Source organism: Geospiza fortis, unplaced genomic scaffold (genome assembly GCF_000277835.1).
Source record: "Geospiza fortis unplaced genomic scaffold, GeoFor_1.0 scaffold157, whole genome shotgun sequence".
In the NCBI taxonomy this organism is placed as follows: Eukaryota; Metazoa; Chordata; class Aves; order Passeriformes; family Thraupidae; genus Geospiza; species Geospiza fortis.
The window spans coordinates 8,666,707-8,684,249 of record NW_005054314.1 but is presented as its reverse complement, the minus strand read 5'-3'; the positions used below and the strand labels follow the sequence as shown (position 1 = coordinate 8,684,249).

The window sequence follows — 17,543 nt, the reverse complement described above, 5'->3', positions numbered from 1 at the left end:
CAACCAACTCAAACTTTTCCAATAAAATCCAGGTTTAAACATCCATTTAACACTTTCCAATCATTTTCTCACTTGGTTTTTTCCACTCTTATTTCCATGATCTCTCCCCCAAACACAGCCAGTGCTGTGTATTTCTTTTGCCAGGTTTAGCACAAGAGCCAGAAACACCAAAAACATTCAGAGGCTGATATTGGAGCTGTCCCTCTACTCCCAGCAGGTCGCCCCATGGAATCCCTTGGATTTCAAAGGGCAAAGCCTTTCAATAGCCTTACACTGTTATACATTACCAGAAGGAGAGGTGGTCTCAGGGCAAGTTAGCAAATCTGGCATTGGATTTTCGTTGGGGGGAATAGGTTTTATGAGGGACTTGTCACTGCTGAGGAATCTCTCCGTGGGATTTTGGGGCTGAAAGACATGGCTCTGGCCTCCAGGGTGTCTGGGGATGTCAATGCCTGCTCTTTCCCCATGGATTCATGGCTCTGCAGGGGCAGGAAGGATATCTACCACCACTAGTTCCCATGGAGATTGCAGCTGCTCTCCAAGTAGAACTGGTAGAAAACAGTTTCTTGGGTATTTCTTAGGTTTCCTTGGTATTTCTTAGGTTTCTTACATTTTCCCATACTCCTTCAGGGAGTGCCTGCCCCTTTTTACACCACTGAGCCCAGGCACAGAATGAGATTTTGCCTAACCCTGGTGTGGTTTCCATCCATCAACACCATACCAGGCACAGCACCACCCTGTGCAAGGAGGATAACAAGTATTTCCTGTGTCATTGTCCTCTCCTGGCATCCTGGCATTATCACCTCATCCAGTCAGACAACTGAACTTGAAATATTTATTTAAGAAAGGGGAATAGTTGGGACTTCCCAGGGAAAATGCCACGTTGGAGGAAGCTCTCACCAGGATATCAAGGACAGCACAAAGATAGGATGGAACATCCAAGGAAGGGTAAAACCACAGCACAGCTCCTGAGCAGACTTTTGGAATATCCAAACACAACCATGGTGCAAGCAATGAGGCTCCTGTTCAGTGAGGAGCCAGCAGGCACAGCCCTTGCAGAGCAGACAGGGCTGACCTCTGCTCCTGCCAGCACTGCTCCCCAAGATGCTCTTTGCAAACACACAGCTTAACCCGGATAACAGCAGCCACAGTCCCAGCCTGTTGTCACATGAAGCCTCCCTATGGACCTGAACAGTCACAGAACATTTTCTCAAGCAAACTGTGCCTGCTGCTGAGCCAGTGCTGAGGGATCCTCCTGGAGGAGCAGTGCTTTCCCAGGGCAGATGCAGCACCCGCTCTGTGGCTGTTCCAGGGGAAGCAGAGAGTTAAGGAGCACAATCTGTGAGGCACGGTGGATTACCTAATCTACCTCATGGGTATTTTTAATGGATTAGTGGGTATTAGAGTGGGATATTGCAAATATCCCATGGAAATTTGGAAGTGAGAGAGAACAATCAGCTGGCTGCAAAAACAGTGTAAAGGTTGTCCCAGAGGGATTGAAGGATTACAGAGGAAGCTAAATCAAGGTTGATTTTAAAAGATGTTGGTAGACAGCTACCCAAGCTGAATAAAAACAAAGTCTCAAATGTACAGGCTTAAAAATGGAACAAGAGAGTAGACACCAAGCCTGACAGCATCTGGACTGCCAGTGGACCCAGTCCAGCAGAGCACCTGTACACACACACAGGGCTCTCAGCATGAAAAACAGTTACTGACTACCCAGAACATCATCTGTTCTTGCAAGAGACCTAGGTCAATATTCAGGAGATAGACTTTTAAAGCTGTTTCATCCTCAGTGATGAAAACAGTCTTCCAACAGCTTCTACTTGTGAATCTCTTGCCCAGGTGATGCACATTTGGTAAGGTTACAGCAAAGAAAGAGGAAAAGAAGTTCTCAGGTTTGTCAAGCTCCCATTTAGAGATACACAACTGCATCACCTCACCAGCCATCTTCACCCTGGCACTGACAAGTGGGTCCAAGCAATCAACTCTTTAAGAGCAACTTTACCAAGAGGATTGAGTGCCAGCTCCCATCCACCCCTTAAAGCTGGCAGTGCCCAGCTGAGACAATGGCCAGCTTGCTTTGCAGGGGTGTCACTGCTGCTGGAGCCTTTGTTGGAGCAGGGACATGGCAGTGGATCCAAACCTGACCCTTGGCAGATGAAGGCAGCACTCCAGCCTCCTGGAGGATGGCTCACCTGCCCTCCCCCTGTCCCCAGGGCGCCCACAGGGACCAGCTCTGAGGCTCTGCAGCCTGCAGGGCACACGCTTGGTGCTCCCCTGCTCTCTGCAGAGCTGGCACTATGCAATACCACATTTCCCTGTGTTCACACTGATCAAATCCCAGGAAAGAAGAGACACTGAGCATCCCAGGTCCCTCCAGCTCTCCTCCACCAAGAGTAGTAGCAGGAGGACAGCAGGGCTTGCCAAGCAAGTGCCTGTTGTAGACTGACAGCAAAGCAGCACAAGGCAGGCTTCTTCTCCCCAGCAGCAGCGTGAAGCATTGTGCCCACGCTCATCAGCCACCCCCACACCGCTCCACCTGAGAAGACTTCCCTCCTACCTCTGTCAGGATCCTGGCAGGCAACTGCATCTCTGCAGAGGCCCTGCCAGAGCAGCCCTGGGGCACAGCTCTGCCTGCCTGGGCAGCTCTGGTGGACTCAGGAATAGCCCGGTCCTTCTGCTTTTACTCAGAGCTTGTGTTTGCCCCATCTCCTAGAGCCAGCCAGGGCACTGCCAGACACTCTGCTCCTCCAGCTGGGGCAGGCTCAGAAGCCTTTGGCACCCTCCTGGTCCTCCTTTCCCAGCCCTGTTACCCTGCTTTGGAAGGGGGCAGCACTTCAGGAAGGATTGCACACAGACACGAGATATTTTGACCCCCTGGGTGCAAAAGTAAGCAGGGTATTTAACCACGTACCAGAACACTCTCACCACAGGCAGCTGCCCCATCTCAGTCTCTGAGCAGACCAAACCCCCAGGACTCATCACAGCCTCAAAAACACTCTTTACAATGCCAAATGTTCCATCTCTGTACTAGTTCTGGTGTTACAAGGCCCACAGAGGCACACTAGGGCTGAATCCTAAGTTCTGGGATCCCTCCCCCAGCATCATAAAACTCCTTGCAGAGTCAGGAGGTAGGAGTGCAGCAAAATACCTGGAAAACAACAGCACCACCCTCCTCCTCACAGCCAAACCACCCCCAATGGCAGGGGTGGTGCTGCTATGTGTGGGACCGTTATCCTATCCTATCCTATCCTATCCCATCCTCTATCCCATCCTCTATCCCATCCTCTATCCCATCCTCTATCCCATCCTCTATCCCATCCTCTATCCCATCCTCTATCCCATCCCATCCCATCCCATCCTATTTATTCTATTCTATTCTCTATCCTATCCTATCCTATCCCGTCCCATCCCATCCTATTCTATTCTCTATCCTATCTGATCCTATCCCCTATCCTATCCTATCCCATCCTCTATCCCATCCTCTATCCCATCCCATCCCATCCCATCTCATCCCATCCCATTCTATCCTATCCTTTATCCTTTATCCTCTATCCTCTATCCTATCTTATCCTATCCCCTATCCTATCCTATCCTATCCTATCCTATCCTATCCTATCCCATCCTCTCTCCCATCCCATCCCATCCTATCCCATCCCATCCTATTCTATTCTCTACCCCATCCCATCCCACAGGATCCATCCACTCCCTCCCTCCCCAGGCCACTCCACCCCTCAGGCCAGGTTGCCAGCATGGCCCACAGGTGAGGTTATTTAGCAGTTTTCCCTGCCTGGCAGCTGTGGCATTTTCTCCCAAGCTGCCCCTTGGAATGTGTCGTTTCTCACCTGCCCAGCCAGGGCACAAAGGTGCTGACCCAGCTTTTCAGTGCTGGGGCTTTCCTGGCACGTGAGCAATAGATGTTCTCTCCATGGAGGAGCCTCTCTCTTGTGTGCACTGGAAATATTCTCCCCCAAAGCATCTGCAGACCTGGCCTGGACTATGGGATGTGACCTGTCTGGGAAAACACTATCTCACATTACCAAATCCTGAGCCATCTAATCCCCTTAGCTGCAAATGAGCTGAGCCAAATTAATTTAAATGGGTTAACACAAGCTCCTCTGTTCACATCAAATCCCTTTCTCTGTCTTAGAAGTGTTTGTAACAACAACAAAATACCTGGACTTGTCATTTTTATCAAAGTGACAACAACAAGGTGTTTTCTCTTTTTTCCTCCCTATTTTCAATTTTTTTTATGAGTTAGTCACACCTCCTCATCTCTGTTTACAGACTCTTGTCTTTAAAGGATGTAACTCCTGGATTGGATCCAGTTGGACATCCCCAGCATGTGGGGAAAAAACAAAAGGAACAAGATGGCCAGGTTGGGACCTGGTGCTAAACTTGCACCATGCCCAAGGCTTATGTTTGGGACAATTTACAGGGCAAGTATTGAAAAAATGGAGTGAGTCAAGTCTGAAAACATCACTACATTCACATTAAATTCCTATCTCGGTTAGGAATCACGAGAAACAAAGCACACACATAAAACCAAGCCTCCTGCTTTCCAAATGTCATCCATGGGATGACAAGTTTCCATCCCTCAGTTTCTGAGGCTCTTGATCTGCTTTGTTCAGGTGGTCCTGGCCTTTCTCCACAGTCTGAAACAGGGAAGATCTTATGAAATTCAGTGGTGACCAAGAATTGAAAGAGTTTAGTAGAAAAAAGATTCTAAGATGTTCACTTCTGAAAGATGGCCCCCTGTGCTGGTGTTTCCATTATTTCAGGAAGGCTTCATTTGCAATAATGTCCGGAACAAAAGTTGCCTTTTAGCCCAGAACCTCTTTATTAAGACATAAAACTAAGTCCCATTTGCTCACCAAAATAATTGCTTTCACTCAGGATGCATGGATGAGTGAATCTTGCAGAGCTTTTACATATATATTCATCTCCAGCAATTCATCAACACAATAAGCACACATTATTAACTTGAGTACTCATCAATTTCTTTTTTCTGGAGCTTCAAATACTAGCAAGGAGCTAGTGTGCAATAGGGAAGAAAAACATGTAGGGAACTTGTGATAAATGTTCTATTTTTGCTGTGAAAGGAGGATAAGAAGAGGAATTCAGCTCATAGCCTATCCTCTCCCTCACTTCCAAAAATTTCCTGCCAAGCTGAGATCCTTCTCCAGAGGCCAGGAGAGTGGGCTTTCCTGCAGACCTTCTCCAGGTGACATCTGTGACCTGGGCGGCCTCCTCTCCTGGCCTGACAGTTTCTGATCTTACACCCAGAGCTTTGCCAGTGCCATGGGCACCCCCTTTTTGTGCACCACCCCTTGAACTGCCCAGTGCAGCCCTTGGACATGGCTCTTCCCCTGGCACAGGGTTCCCCTGTCACCTGCTGTGGTGTCACCAGCACCAAGCTCCTTAAAGGGAGCAGGAATCGTCTCACAGAGTGTAAGACAAGAGTCAGAACTACTCCAGGTAGCTGAGGGGATGTGTTTGGAGAGATCTGCTGGCCAGAAAGCCCATCCTGGCTCTGCAGGAAGAGGAAGGGGCACTTTGGTGCTCTCCCAGCTCAGCTGACTGTCCCAAATGTGAGCACAGGGTGACAAAGTGTCCCAGGAATCACGGCTGTCACCTTATTTCTTCCCTGCTCTTGGGCTGTGTCACAGATAAAAGCTCACCATGGCTGTTAGTGGCTGGAGTGGCTCTGCAGGCTCACAGTGGAGCCTCACATGGGGCAGGGAAGGCTCTGCTGTCCCCTCCTTGCTGACAGCCCCTGGGGGATTCACTACAGAAACACACAAGTGACAGCTGAAAGCAGAGCAGGCCACCCTTCACAGTTTTCCTACTCTATGACATGATCATAACAATAAATATATTTTCTGCCACGTGCAGTGGCTTTTTTAAACATTTTGCCAATGATCAAATTTACAAAATTTCCATTTTTCTCTGATGTGGTGTTGAGGAAAGTCCTTCTGCTTCACCCATCAGAAGAGGAACTATATGTAGACAAGATTAATGCCACTAATTAAGAGCCTTTCCTGTGGCTATACCATGACACTTCTCCACAGCAAGAAGTGGGCTCACCTGCCTGTTCCCTGTTGGGATTCCACAGGACACCACAGCTGGAGGAGAGGTCACAGTCTGGTGACCAAGCAATGGCCCAGAGCTCAGGAGGTGCTAGGTCTGTTCTCACAAACAAAGAGAACAGCAGGAAGCAGAGCTTCCCAGTGCCATTCCTGGTGCTGCTGTGGGATTTCACCATCACCCCCCAAAATCTTCTCCCTTTGGGTGTCCTCAAGGTGTAAAATGGCCCCAGAGGTGTCCCATCCTCCCCCAGGTGATGGGGGAGATTTGTTAGTCAATGTTTGCACAGCACGGGAGCCTTGCTGATATCTGTCACACAGAGCCCCTAACACCACCCAGGAACAAATTCTATTTGTGCACACTCAACATCACATCCAGCTCAGCCCTGATTTGAGAATCCTTTCTGGCGAGTGATGATGTCCAGGGCAGAGAGAGCACAGCTTGATTTCCAGAGCCCAGGCTGAGCTGGCAGAGCTGGCAGGTAGAAATATCTTGTTTTGACTGGTAAACTGAGCAAGTTTGACATGGAAACCACTGAGGGAGAATAAATATGGAACAACAAGATGTAATTTTACAGAGTCTTTCTTCCAACTAGAACTGCACTCGGAGTCATCCCAGAGTTGAACTAAGAGGTCCTGAGGTCTAGGGAGGGGAATTCTGGACATGGTGGGTTGGGCTGAGGCTCACCCCTGTCACAAACACAATAATTTAACAGCACAATTCCTGCAGGACTGCAAAGAACAGGAGAAACAGGAAGGGGAGGGGGGAAAGATCAGAGGGAAAAAAAGAGGTTTTTGCTATGGCACAGAACCAGGGATAAATGCCACAACAAGGAAAACAGCCTATAGGAATGGTGTGATCAGTGCTGCCCAACCCAGCCTGCTCAAAGCAAACAGCAGAGCTCCCACATCCCAGCAGCAAGGGAGAAGAGCTTTGTTTCCTTCCATTTCATGAGAACAGGATCTATCCCTGGGTCTCCAGCAAACCTGTTTTAATGACCATTCTGTTCATCCTGTAGGGCTCCAACACCGAGCTTTGCCCTCTCTCACATCCATGAGATGCGAATTCCTCTGAAAGACCTCGTGCACATCTTTTCTCCATGTTTCTGGTCATGCTTTAACAAGTGCATGATATGTCACATGAAATATCAAGATATAAAAACCTCCTGTAAGGGCTCTCTGCAAGAATGGATTTTACAGACCAGACACTGTCAGTACCACCAAAAACCCCTCTTACATCCAGCCACCCTGACACTGTAGCAGCCTCCAACTCTTTTTCTTTGAACCAGACATGGGTGAGAAAAGTGACATGCACACACAGAGTCTCTTTGACACAGCAGCACAACTGCAGCACATTCCTTGGCTTTTCTATTTCGTGTTACATGGATTAAAAATACCTCTCTGCCTAACTGGGATACTGGGAGTCTTAGGAGATGAACAATGCAGGTATGTAAAGCTGCTCTGATGAACAGCTCCAGGGCGGTGAGAATATATTTTGAGTAATCAAAAGGACTTGTACTAATGGATTTTACACTCCTTTCACATTGTGCTTTCAGTGGCAGTCCCTCGAAGGCGAGTTTGCTGGCAGGAATAATCTCAGAAATGGTGAGTGTTACGTAGATGTTTGTCCAGGAGGAACATGGGTCCAGGTGATGTGGCAAATCTGGCTATAAACAACAATCTGCTTTTAGTCAGTTAATTAATTAAGAAGTATTGGAATTATTCTGCTAATTAGTAACTCGAATGCATTGCATCTTGATGTAAAAAAAAATCTATGACTAAAGGTGGAGGCAAAATTCCTGGAATAAAAAGCTTAGTTCAAATGATGATGACGTCTTTGTTTTAAGAGAGATCTCTGAGGGGTCCTTGCCAGCCCAGGGCCCTGCCATGGAGTGGAAGAGCAGCTGTGCCAGGGCCTGAGCAGAGCCGCAGGGAGAGGCTGCCCCAGCCAAGGGGGAAAAGGAAGGAGAAGGGCAACCAAGTGCATTCATCCCACACAGCCTTGGGCATGAGAACCAACATCTCTCCAGTTCCAGTTGGAAATGGATGACAGCAAAACTTTATGCTCCTCACTGGACACCACATCCTGAAAAGCAGGCACAGCTCTGTGGCAGGCACACAGCTTGCCCAGAAACCCAAGGCCAGCCTCAGGGGAACTCATCTCCATTGCTGTCTTCTCCAAAACTGCCTCCACTGCTCTGTGCCAGAGATTCTGTCTCGAAAGGAGGATAATAAGTGTGGCCACATCTGAATGCACAAGGGTGTTCAGTATGCAGCAAGAGGTTCACAAGCTCTGTCACACTGGAGGAAGGGACTGGTCTAATATCCTAAAATATTATTGTCCTCAAGAACAAAATCATGAGGAAAACAAAATGAAACAAAATGGATGAAGGTTAGGTGGAAGGATGCCCACTGCTGAATGGATGTTATGGAGCCAGTTCTTAATTAAACTGTCCACAGCATCCTTGCTCATTGCTTTTCCTTGATTAATAGAGGATGGATTTGCAGGAGGGCAGTGCTGACAGTGCCCAGTGAGTGAGGGGAAGCCCAAAGAAAGGGAAGATGTTTTTGTGGCTGTGTCACAGGGTTCCTGTGTGCTCTGTCCTACCCCAGCCACCGGGAGCTCCTGGATTTCATTGACCTCTGTGTGTCTCTCTCTTGGGGTACTGGGGCTGAGCGCTCACAGCTGTGGCTGAAATCCAGAGGAGCTGTGCTCCAAACAGGCACTGCCTGCCTCCAGTGCTGCTGAGCATCCTGGAGAATCACCCCCTCACTGGGCACCCCTCAGCAGGGGATACCTTTGGCTCCTTGGGGGAGAGGTGTGAACACACTCCTGCTGTACTGCTGTGCTTGACAGCAGTCATAAACACAGCTGAGGCTGTGTGGAGAGCACAGAACAGCCAGGAAAGCACAGTCCAAGATGGAATTTGGGTGCTCAGTCCCAGCCTTTGCATCAGACAATCAACCCTCCCTAATCACCTGCTGTGGCCACCTCAGCTGTCCCCACTGCCATGCCCCCAGCCTGTTCCCCTCTGAGGGAAGGGAAGGAGAAAAATCAGCTCCATGTGTAAATGGCACCTTGGTGTGCTCTGCAGGGCTGCTCAGGAGGAGGCAACTCTTGGACCTTGCCTCCTGATGCACCCTCACAAGGGGACCAAACATAAATCCCTGGAGAAGCCCCAATTCTGGCTTTTTCTGAAATCTTGTGTGTCTGACTTTACAGCCTCCAAGTCCTTTTCACAGCATGTATTTCATATAAAAAGAGCAAAGTGAAAAAAATAGAAATTCCATCATGTGGCAATGTGTTAACATCCACATATGTCCCAAGAAGGACGGGATCCTTTCATTTCCTACCACTTCAGTTAATGAAGTAAGACACAACAGCAGGAGGTTGTCATCTTCCTTCTGGATTAGCCCTAGAGAGGATGTGACCCATGGTCTGGAGCCAGAAGTCACAAAACCTGGGGAGGAAGTGAGGGCTGCACAGCTGCAGCCAGTTTTACTGACCAAGAATGGCCTTTTCTTAATGCTCTTTATTCAGGAAGGAAAGGGGGACTACTGACAGCCCTAGTAGGAATTCACCTTTCCTTTGGCCTTGAGTGACACTGGGGTTTACAGACTTCCCAGACAGCTTCTGTCTCTCCTTCCTCAATTAACTCCTTTCCCCAGCCTGATCCATAATTACCCCTCTGCTTTCAAACCCAGAGCTGCAGCCACGGTGTGGGGACAGAAGGGTGACATTTCCTGGTGGAGTCAGGCTCTGTGAAGTGCAGAATTTCACATTCAGCCCATGCCCAGCTCTGGGCAAGTCCTCCTGCCAGCAGGGAAGGAGCTGTCCCTGGTGGGACCAGAGCCCTCCTGCCAAATCTCAGTTTCCTGCCCCAAAAGGGATGGCTCAAAGCATCTCAGAAGAAAAAGGGAAATTGAATCTAGCTGCTCTGAGATTTAAACAATTTTTGCCACAGAAGAGGAGGGGAAAGCTGAAAACTAAAACCTAGAAAAGCAGGTGAGCAGCTCCTGTGGGCCCCTAGACAGGCAGCCCAGGAGCAGCGCCCACTGCCCTCTTCCAGCCCCATATCCTGGTCCTCCTGCAGCAGCATCCCTGCTCTGAGGTGCTGCCCCAGCACCAGAGGCAGTGGGGACACAGTCCTTGTGCCAGCCAGGTGGCTGGTGGCCCTGGGGACACATCTGCTCCCCATGCACAGGGGCCAGCCCTGCAGTAGGTGCCGCCAGTTTCATCCCCCAGCATTTTAGGACAGGGAAAAAAAACCCAGCACGTACATGTTTTGGCTTGTTCTCAGAAATTTCTGAATCATTTTTCCTAAAATTTCCCCCTCCCCTCCCCTTCAAAAATCCAAAGCAATCTAGCTGCCTGGAAAAAACCACCACCTGACACGCAGTGGAAAACAGGGACATTTTTCGGGAAGGCTTGAACAGCACCACCAGCCTTGACCATGGAAGAAACTAAATTCCCATTCCTTCCAGCGCAGGAGCACTGAGAGCAGCAGCTTCCCAGGCACACAGGGCTGGTGGGCCAGGGAAATAACCCAAGCACCCCATTCCCTGCTGCTGCAGCCGTGCCAGCTGGTGCAGCCGCTCAGCCCCGCCAGTTTTGGAGCCCTGAACTACTGAGGATGCTTCACTGCAACACTTTATGCATCAGCAATCATTTATTTTTACAATTCTGGCTTTCAAGTGATGCTGTTACACAGGGAAAGGCTGAGGATTTCAGCCCCAGCTCCACTGAATCTGGAGTGGCCACTGAAGAAGGAATACTGGGGGATAAAGAGGACATGGGAGCAGGGCTGGGTGCCCAGGAGGATGGAGGTGTGATGGAGCAGAGGGGAGCTGAGAGCAGGAGGGGCAGGGCACAGGAGGGAGGAAGGCCAAGATATTGCAGCAAAGAGGGGTTTGGATATCCCAAATGAGGGTGACAAGAGCTGGGAAGCCTCATCCATGGCTCAAAGCAGATGAGGAGCAGGACACAGGCTCATTTCAACCCAAGACACTTTAAGTGCTAATTTTTCTTAGGGAAGTTTGAATTAAAAATGGAGCAGGGAAATCTGCTGGATCCACAGACATGAAAATCCAGGATTTACTGTACAATCCCAAGGGCTTCACGGTCATTCTGTTTTTACTGGGCATTTCTAGACACTTGCATTCCCCCCAGGAGAAACACCAGGAACCTTGCACTCCAGGAGGGCTGGCAGCAAGGAGCACACAGTGCCCTCACCTTGCTTTTGGCTACCAAGACCTGCAAATGATGCTGGAAAACCATCAAGAGCCATCTGCTTGGAACTCTTGCAAAGTTTTGGGCTGGAAACGTTGCACCAACAGAGAGCAGCTGAGTCACTGAGCTCAAGTGGGATCTTCCTGCCATTCCTTCATTGCCTTCTCTACCCTGGGGCAATATCATCTTAGTTTGCTTTCTTTTCCCTTTCTTTTTTTTCCTAACTAATGCTTCTGAATGTGAGTGCCTAAGAGCACTTACAAGAGCCAGGGTGCTGCTCTGAGATGATTCCCAGAGCACCCCCTGCTCAGCCAGCCCTAAATCATGGACATCCTGCTCACCTGCTGGTGGAATGTGTGTGCCATATAAATCACCCCCAGGCTGTCCATCCCCCAGGGCCAGCCCATGGCCCCACCTGGTACTTGATGTCCAAAACCCTCTCTCTGTGTTGTTCTGATCTTGCAGTACCAGGACAAAGATCTCTCTCTTGGAGGCCTGGCTGCATCTTGCTCCTCCCTGCACGCCCCTCCTGAAGGCTGCTCAGATCCCCACCACAGCCCTGGCCAGACCCTTTGGACTTGTTTGCCATCACCCCTCCTGTCCCCTCAGTGCCAGACCCTCTCCTGGTCCCTGCCTGTCCCACCCTGGCACTGTCCCACATCTCTCCAGCATGGCGTGACACTCCAGGCCTTGGGGACAGCAGCTGAAACATGAGAGGGGACTGTCCTGTCCTGTGCCCCCTGAAACACCAGAGGGGACTGTCCCCCAGGCTGCCCCCACCTAACCAGGGTGGCTTTCCCGTGGAGCTGCTCCCAGATTTTCCCATCATCTCCACACGGCTCCAGCTGTCCCCTTTGGTGTCCTCTGCTCAGCCCAGCTCCCCAGGTGAGCACATGGCACTCATTGCCAGGGCTCCACTCCTGAGAGCTGACCTGCTCCTCGGCCTAATGGGTTTCCAAGGGGGTGGGGGAGAAGGAGGAGAGCGAGAGGCTGATGCTTCTCAGCCACTCAGCTCGGCCCAGAGCTAACGAGGCATCTCAAAATTAAAAAGTGAACTGCAATCCCCAGCAGGCCTGTCCTCCTTTTGGCATTAGGCGGAGTTCTCTTTCTCTTTTTCAAAAAAATTAAAAAAAAACGAGGACTAGGGAGCCACGAGTTGTGTTTGGAGCTGTGGAAGCACCACATCCTGGGCAGGGTGGGGGTGCTGGGATGAGCCTGGGGCTCTCTTACAAAGATTGTGAGGTGCAAGAGCTGCCTCACCATGGCAGGTGGTACATGGGAACAGGTCCTTCCATGTGCCTTCACACCCAAAGCATCCCAGCTGCTCCTGCTCTACAGGCAGGAGTCAATGGAGGAGGCACCCCAGGATGTGGAGCTGGGAAACTGTCCCCAAGGTTGAGGGTGGGGACAGGGCAGGGTGACTGCCTCTGATGTGGGGACAGGACAGGAAAGAGGAAACAACTCTGCTGCAAGAGGAAAACACGGGGAAAGCAGCAGGAAAGAGCAGGGAAAGGAGGAAGGGAAGCCAACTGGTTCATCGTGTGTGTGGGTTGCATTCCTCCTGTGGGAGTCTGTCTGGGAAGGACCTGGCTGTGCCCACACCTCTGGGGAGCCCAGCACTGGCTGCTGTGACCTTCCTGCCCCTGGTGCCTCACCCTTGAGCCACAGCGAGCTGAAGGCTCTGGCTTTGGAGGCACAGCTCACCCTGGTTCATGGGCAGCTGAGTGGCAGCTGCTTTGCTGCACTCCTCTCCCCTTGGGCAGGCAGCTGCCTGTCCTGCCAGACCCCCGGTCACTCATGGCCAGCCCTGAGGCAGCTCCAAGACATCCCCTTGGGGCACAGGGCTCCCAGCAGGCCCTGCCACCCCCTGGCCATTCCCAGCTCACCCTCACTGGTGTTCCCAGGAGCACAGGGGTGGTGGGATCACCTCCCCCCACAGAGAGGGCTGACAGCCCCCCTGCCCAGCTGGGAGGCAGAGGAGGGGTGGCAGGACAGCCCAGGTGGAGCACAGGGCAGTCCTGGAGAACAATCCCGTCCTCAGGATGCTGGAACTGGAGCTCAGTCCCACACAGCCCTGGGGACAGCAGGGCTGCACACACACAGCCCCGGGGCTTTGCCCAAACTGTGCCTTTTCCACAGAATCACAGCACACCAGAGCAGGAGGGCACCCGCAAGGATCATCCAGTCCAAGCCCCGACCCTGTCCAGGACACCCCAACAACCCCATCCTGTGCCTGGGAGCATTGTACAAACACTCCTGGAGCTCTGGCAGCCCTGGGGACATGGCCATTCCCTGGAGAGCCTGCTCCACGTTCCAGTCACCCTCAGGGGAAAGAACCTTTTCCTGATATCCAACCTGAGCCTCCCCTGGCACAGCTTCATGCTGTTCCTGTGGGCCCTGTGGCTGTGCCAGCTGCACACCACTTACTGGGGAGATCTTCAGCCTCTCCACAGCAGGACTGGGAGCCACACAGGCTTAGACACCTCCTGGCATGATCCCAGTGGATTTCACCTAGAAATGGGTTTGATCCAAAAGCCCAGAGAGCTGGTGGGCTCTGGGTACAGCAGTGGTGCAAGAAAACTTCCACCCCTTTCCCTTGTAACACCAACAATCTCCAGCTTCCAGACCCTTGTGTCAGCCCAGCTGGAAATGCTGCAGGAATTTTGCCTGGATAAGCTTTTCCTAGGGTGGGAGCCAGAGGTGCTGAGGGTGTGGGCATCCCTGCACCATGAGCACCAAGGTGCTCCCCACCAAGATCTCGCTCTCATTAGCAAAGGGAAGGACAAGAAAGGGTGAAGGGCAACAGTGAGGCAATTACAGGGAAGGGGGTTATGGTCATAATTCTATTTCTTTGCTTGAGTGAGGAGAAATGCAGCTTGCACTTCGGGAATTCAGAGCAAAATCCAATGAAATGCCAGGGCTGCCCAGCCCCATCCATCCTGCAGTGCCTGCCAAGCCCAGCCCCAGCACTGCACAGATCTGTAGGGTCAGCAGAGGAAGGGCTGGGCCCTGTCCTGGGTGCCCTGGGGGCTGGAATCAGGGAACAAAAGCTGCTGGCCCCAGCCAGGGCTCCCTGTGCTCCGTGGCTCTGCAGAGCCAGCTCTGCTCCTGCTGCACTGGATCCCAGTCCCTGCCGTGCCTGTGCACCCTGCTACTCTTCCAGTTTTATGTCATCTCCACGGCTCTCCCCCTCATAAAATGTGACTGCACCAATTTCTGTGGTCAGGCCTGGCCAGGTAATAGGGACATTTCGTGTTTGCTGGGCAGAGCCTTTAAATCAAAGCCAGCCTGTCCCATGCTCAGAGGAGAGAGGGAAGATTTGGAAGCCCTGTTTGCCTGCAGGATGCTGCACCCAGAGTGTCTCCCCACTGCCCTGGGTGACCTCCCAGGTGCCCCTGAGCACTATGGAGAAATGGGCATCATCTCCCCCACCCAGAGCTCTCCCTGAGGCCCGGGCCCAGCAGCACCTGGTGCTGCCTCCTGAAAGCTCCTGTTCCACCATGGGGTAGAACGAGGAGATGAGGGCAGTGGGGATGGGGTTTGTGGGGTGGAAGGGACTCTGCTGAAGGGTACAGGGCTGGCAGAGCATGGGGCAGGTCTGGGTGAGGTGCAGGGAAACCAGAGGCTTCAAGGAGAGACAGGTTTGGTCATGGGGAACAGCAAATTGGGGTGCCTTCAAACCCTGCTGAAAGCAGTGAGGGTATTCCTTCTCTCCCAGCTTCTAGGAACAATGGGTCAGCCCTGTTGCGAGAAAACTGCTCCCTTGAGTCACTAAATAATTGTCCCTGGCCTCTCTTCCCCCTGAGAGCACAGGCATGAGCCTGTTTCCCATCAGTCCCATGGAGAGGGACACCTGTATATGTCCTCCTGTGGGCTGAGCATCCCCCAGCCCTTCCCATCTCCTCATCAGGAGGAAATAGCATTGCCCAGAAAAGACTTCAACCAGCCAAGCTTGGCAGGCTGAGTCCAGAAGCCCTCAAATCCCCCTCCCTGTGCTTTTCCAGTGCCTGCTCCTCTCCAAGAAATGGACCTCAACTGGACCTGGGAACACAACAGTGCCCAAAGATTTTCCATATTTCATCTCCACCAGGCTACTGAGATTCTCCTGCTTGCTCACAGGACCCAAGGGAGGAAATGAAGATCCTTGACCCCAGGGAATATTTTATGCCTCACTGTTGCTGAGGGAGCAGCTTTGCAGGCCAACCAACAACCCCACCAGCAATCACCTCAACCCTCTGCAGGGAAAAGAGCCAAAATATCTGGCATGGGGAGCAGAAATGGAGAAGGGATGACTTGTTGTCTGTGATGGAGGAAAGCTTGGAGCAGAGGAAGAGCTGAGTGTCTCTGTTGTGGCAAAATATCCCCAGAAACATCACACCATGGACAGCGCAGCTGCCTGCAGAGATGGGGGATGCTGGAGGGAGAGCAGCCAGCGAGAGGAGAAGGGAAAGCAGGAGGGGTGACAGAAATGTGAGGGAGAAGGCTGTAAGGACATGAGGGAGAAGGCCGTAAGGACGTGAGGGAGAAGGCCATAAGGACATGAGGGAGAAGGCTGTATGGACATGAGGGAGAAGGCTGTATGGACATGAGGGAGAAGGCCCTAAGGACGTGAGGGCTGGGGCTGGAGGTGTCTGAGGGGAACACTGCCCACTGTGTGTGAGCGACTGATGGACCAGCACAGACACAGCCCTTGTCCCCTGCCCCTGCCCCTGTCTCACCTCCGAAGTCAGGCCTGAGGCGGACGTCATAGCCCTTGAGCAGTTTGTCCACAATCTCTTTCACCACAGAAATATTTCCAGTGGAGGGGCTGAAAGACAAAAGAAGAGAGTTCTCGTCATCCCATGTGGCACCGGGGGTGCTGGCCAGCTCCCTCAGCATCCTTCACACCCCAGGGCACCTCAGCCACCAGCAGAGCCTCTCTGTGTTCCCTCTCACTCGTGTCTTCTGTCCTTGGCACAGCTCCCAGCCCCCTGCCTGCCCACGAGCCCCATAGAGCCCCTGAGCCATCCTGAGAGGAGCTCAGAAGTCTCAGCAGTGTTTTGGCTCCTGTTCTGCAGCTCACCCTGACTCCAGGGCACCCCCAGCTCTGTTTTTGCTGTCCCTCTGGTGTAGGCACCCCAGGGGTTGGGTACAGCAGTGGTACAAGGAAACTTCCACCCCTTTCCCTGACCTTGTAACACCAACAATCTCCAGCTTCCAGACCCTTGTGTCAGCCCAGCTGGAAATGCTGCAGGAATTTTGCCTGGATGAGCCTGTCCTGGGGTGGGAGTCAGGCATGCTGATAGTTTGGGCATCCCTGCACCCCTCAATGAGCACCCTGGCCACCGACCCACACACCTGGGGGCCTTCCCTGTCCCTGCCCACAGAGGGGTGCACAGACACAGAGGCAGAAATTGTCCTTTCTGTGCCCCAGGCTGTGCTTGGGGCAGCTGCAGCCCTCCCTTGCAGGTCTCACTCCCCCTCCTCAGCCCAGCTGGGCTCTTGCTCCAGGTCTTGCATCACCCAGCACAGACTTGGCACGTCCCAAGGTCCCCATCACACGGGTGGCACCCAGCAGGCACCCTGCCCTGTCACACACCCCAGTGTGACTTCCCCCTGCACCCAGGGCTTTCTTCAGGTTATTGAAGCAAACAAGGAAGATATTGAAGAAACCAAGGCTCCTTTTTCTCCTACGGCCTTGATATACGGCTGATCTTTGCCATGCAAAAATTCAGTTTCTGTCACTCAGCATCGCTGTGACTTCTTAGCAACGCAGATCAAGAGGCAGAGCCAGGGAAGGAGAGTCCATCTTCCCCTCTGTTTGCCAGAGCAGCAATCCTTTCCCTCCCAGCCCTTTAACCTGCACACAGAGAGGGCAGATGTCCTCCCTATCAGCCATCCAGCAAAAAAGGAGCTCCTTCTGAAGTCAGCCCAAGGGCCAAACCTAAACTGAAGGTGGGAAACCAGAAAGCAGGGGATGCTAAAAATACCGGACCTATTGAGTGCTGCGGGGTGTATCAGGTTTTGTGCCTGAATCCCCAGCCTCTGTGCCACCCTCGTCCCCTGCTTTGCATGAGAATAGAGACCCTGCCGGTGACAACTGCTGCTCTTTGCAGTCACCCACCACAACAGCATGTCTCCCTGTCAACACCGCCTCCCACATCCATCCCAGTCAACCTGGAAAGCTGCACTGCCTCTGCCTGCCAGCCCCGTGCCAGGGGCAGCTGCTGGCATGTCCCTGTGTC

The 17,543-nt window shown here is 52.1% G+C and overlaps 1 protein-coding gene across 1 annotated transcript in view; it reads right to left on the bottom strand.

The window, feature by feature from the left end:
• LOC102033540 (gamma-aminobutyric acid receptor subunit beta-4) overlaps window positions 1-17,543 on the bottom strand; it is a 78,867-nt gene that overhangs the window by 57,212 nt on the left and 4,112 nt on the right. The window contains exon 2 of the mRNA XM_005419956.2: window positions 16,038-16,126. Within this exon, the coding sequence (XP_005420013.1) occupies window positions 16,038-16,126 (89 nt within the window). The remainder of the gene's footprint in view (window positions 1-16,037; window positions 16,127-17,543) is intronic.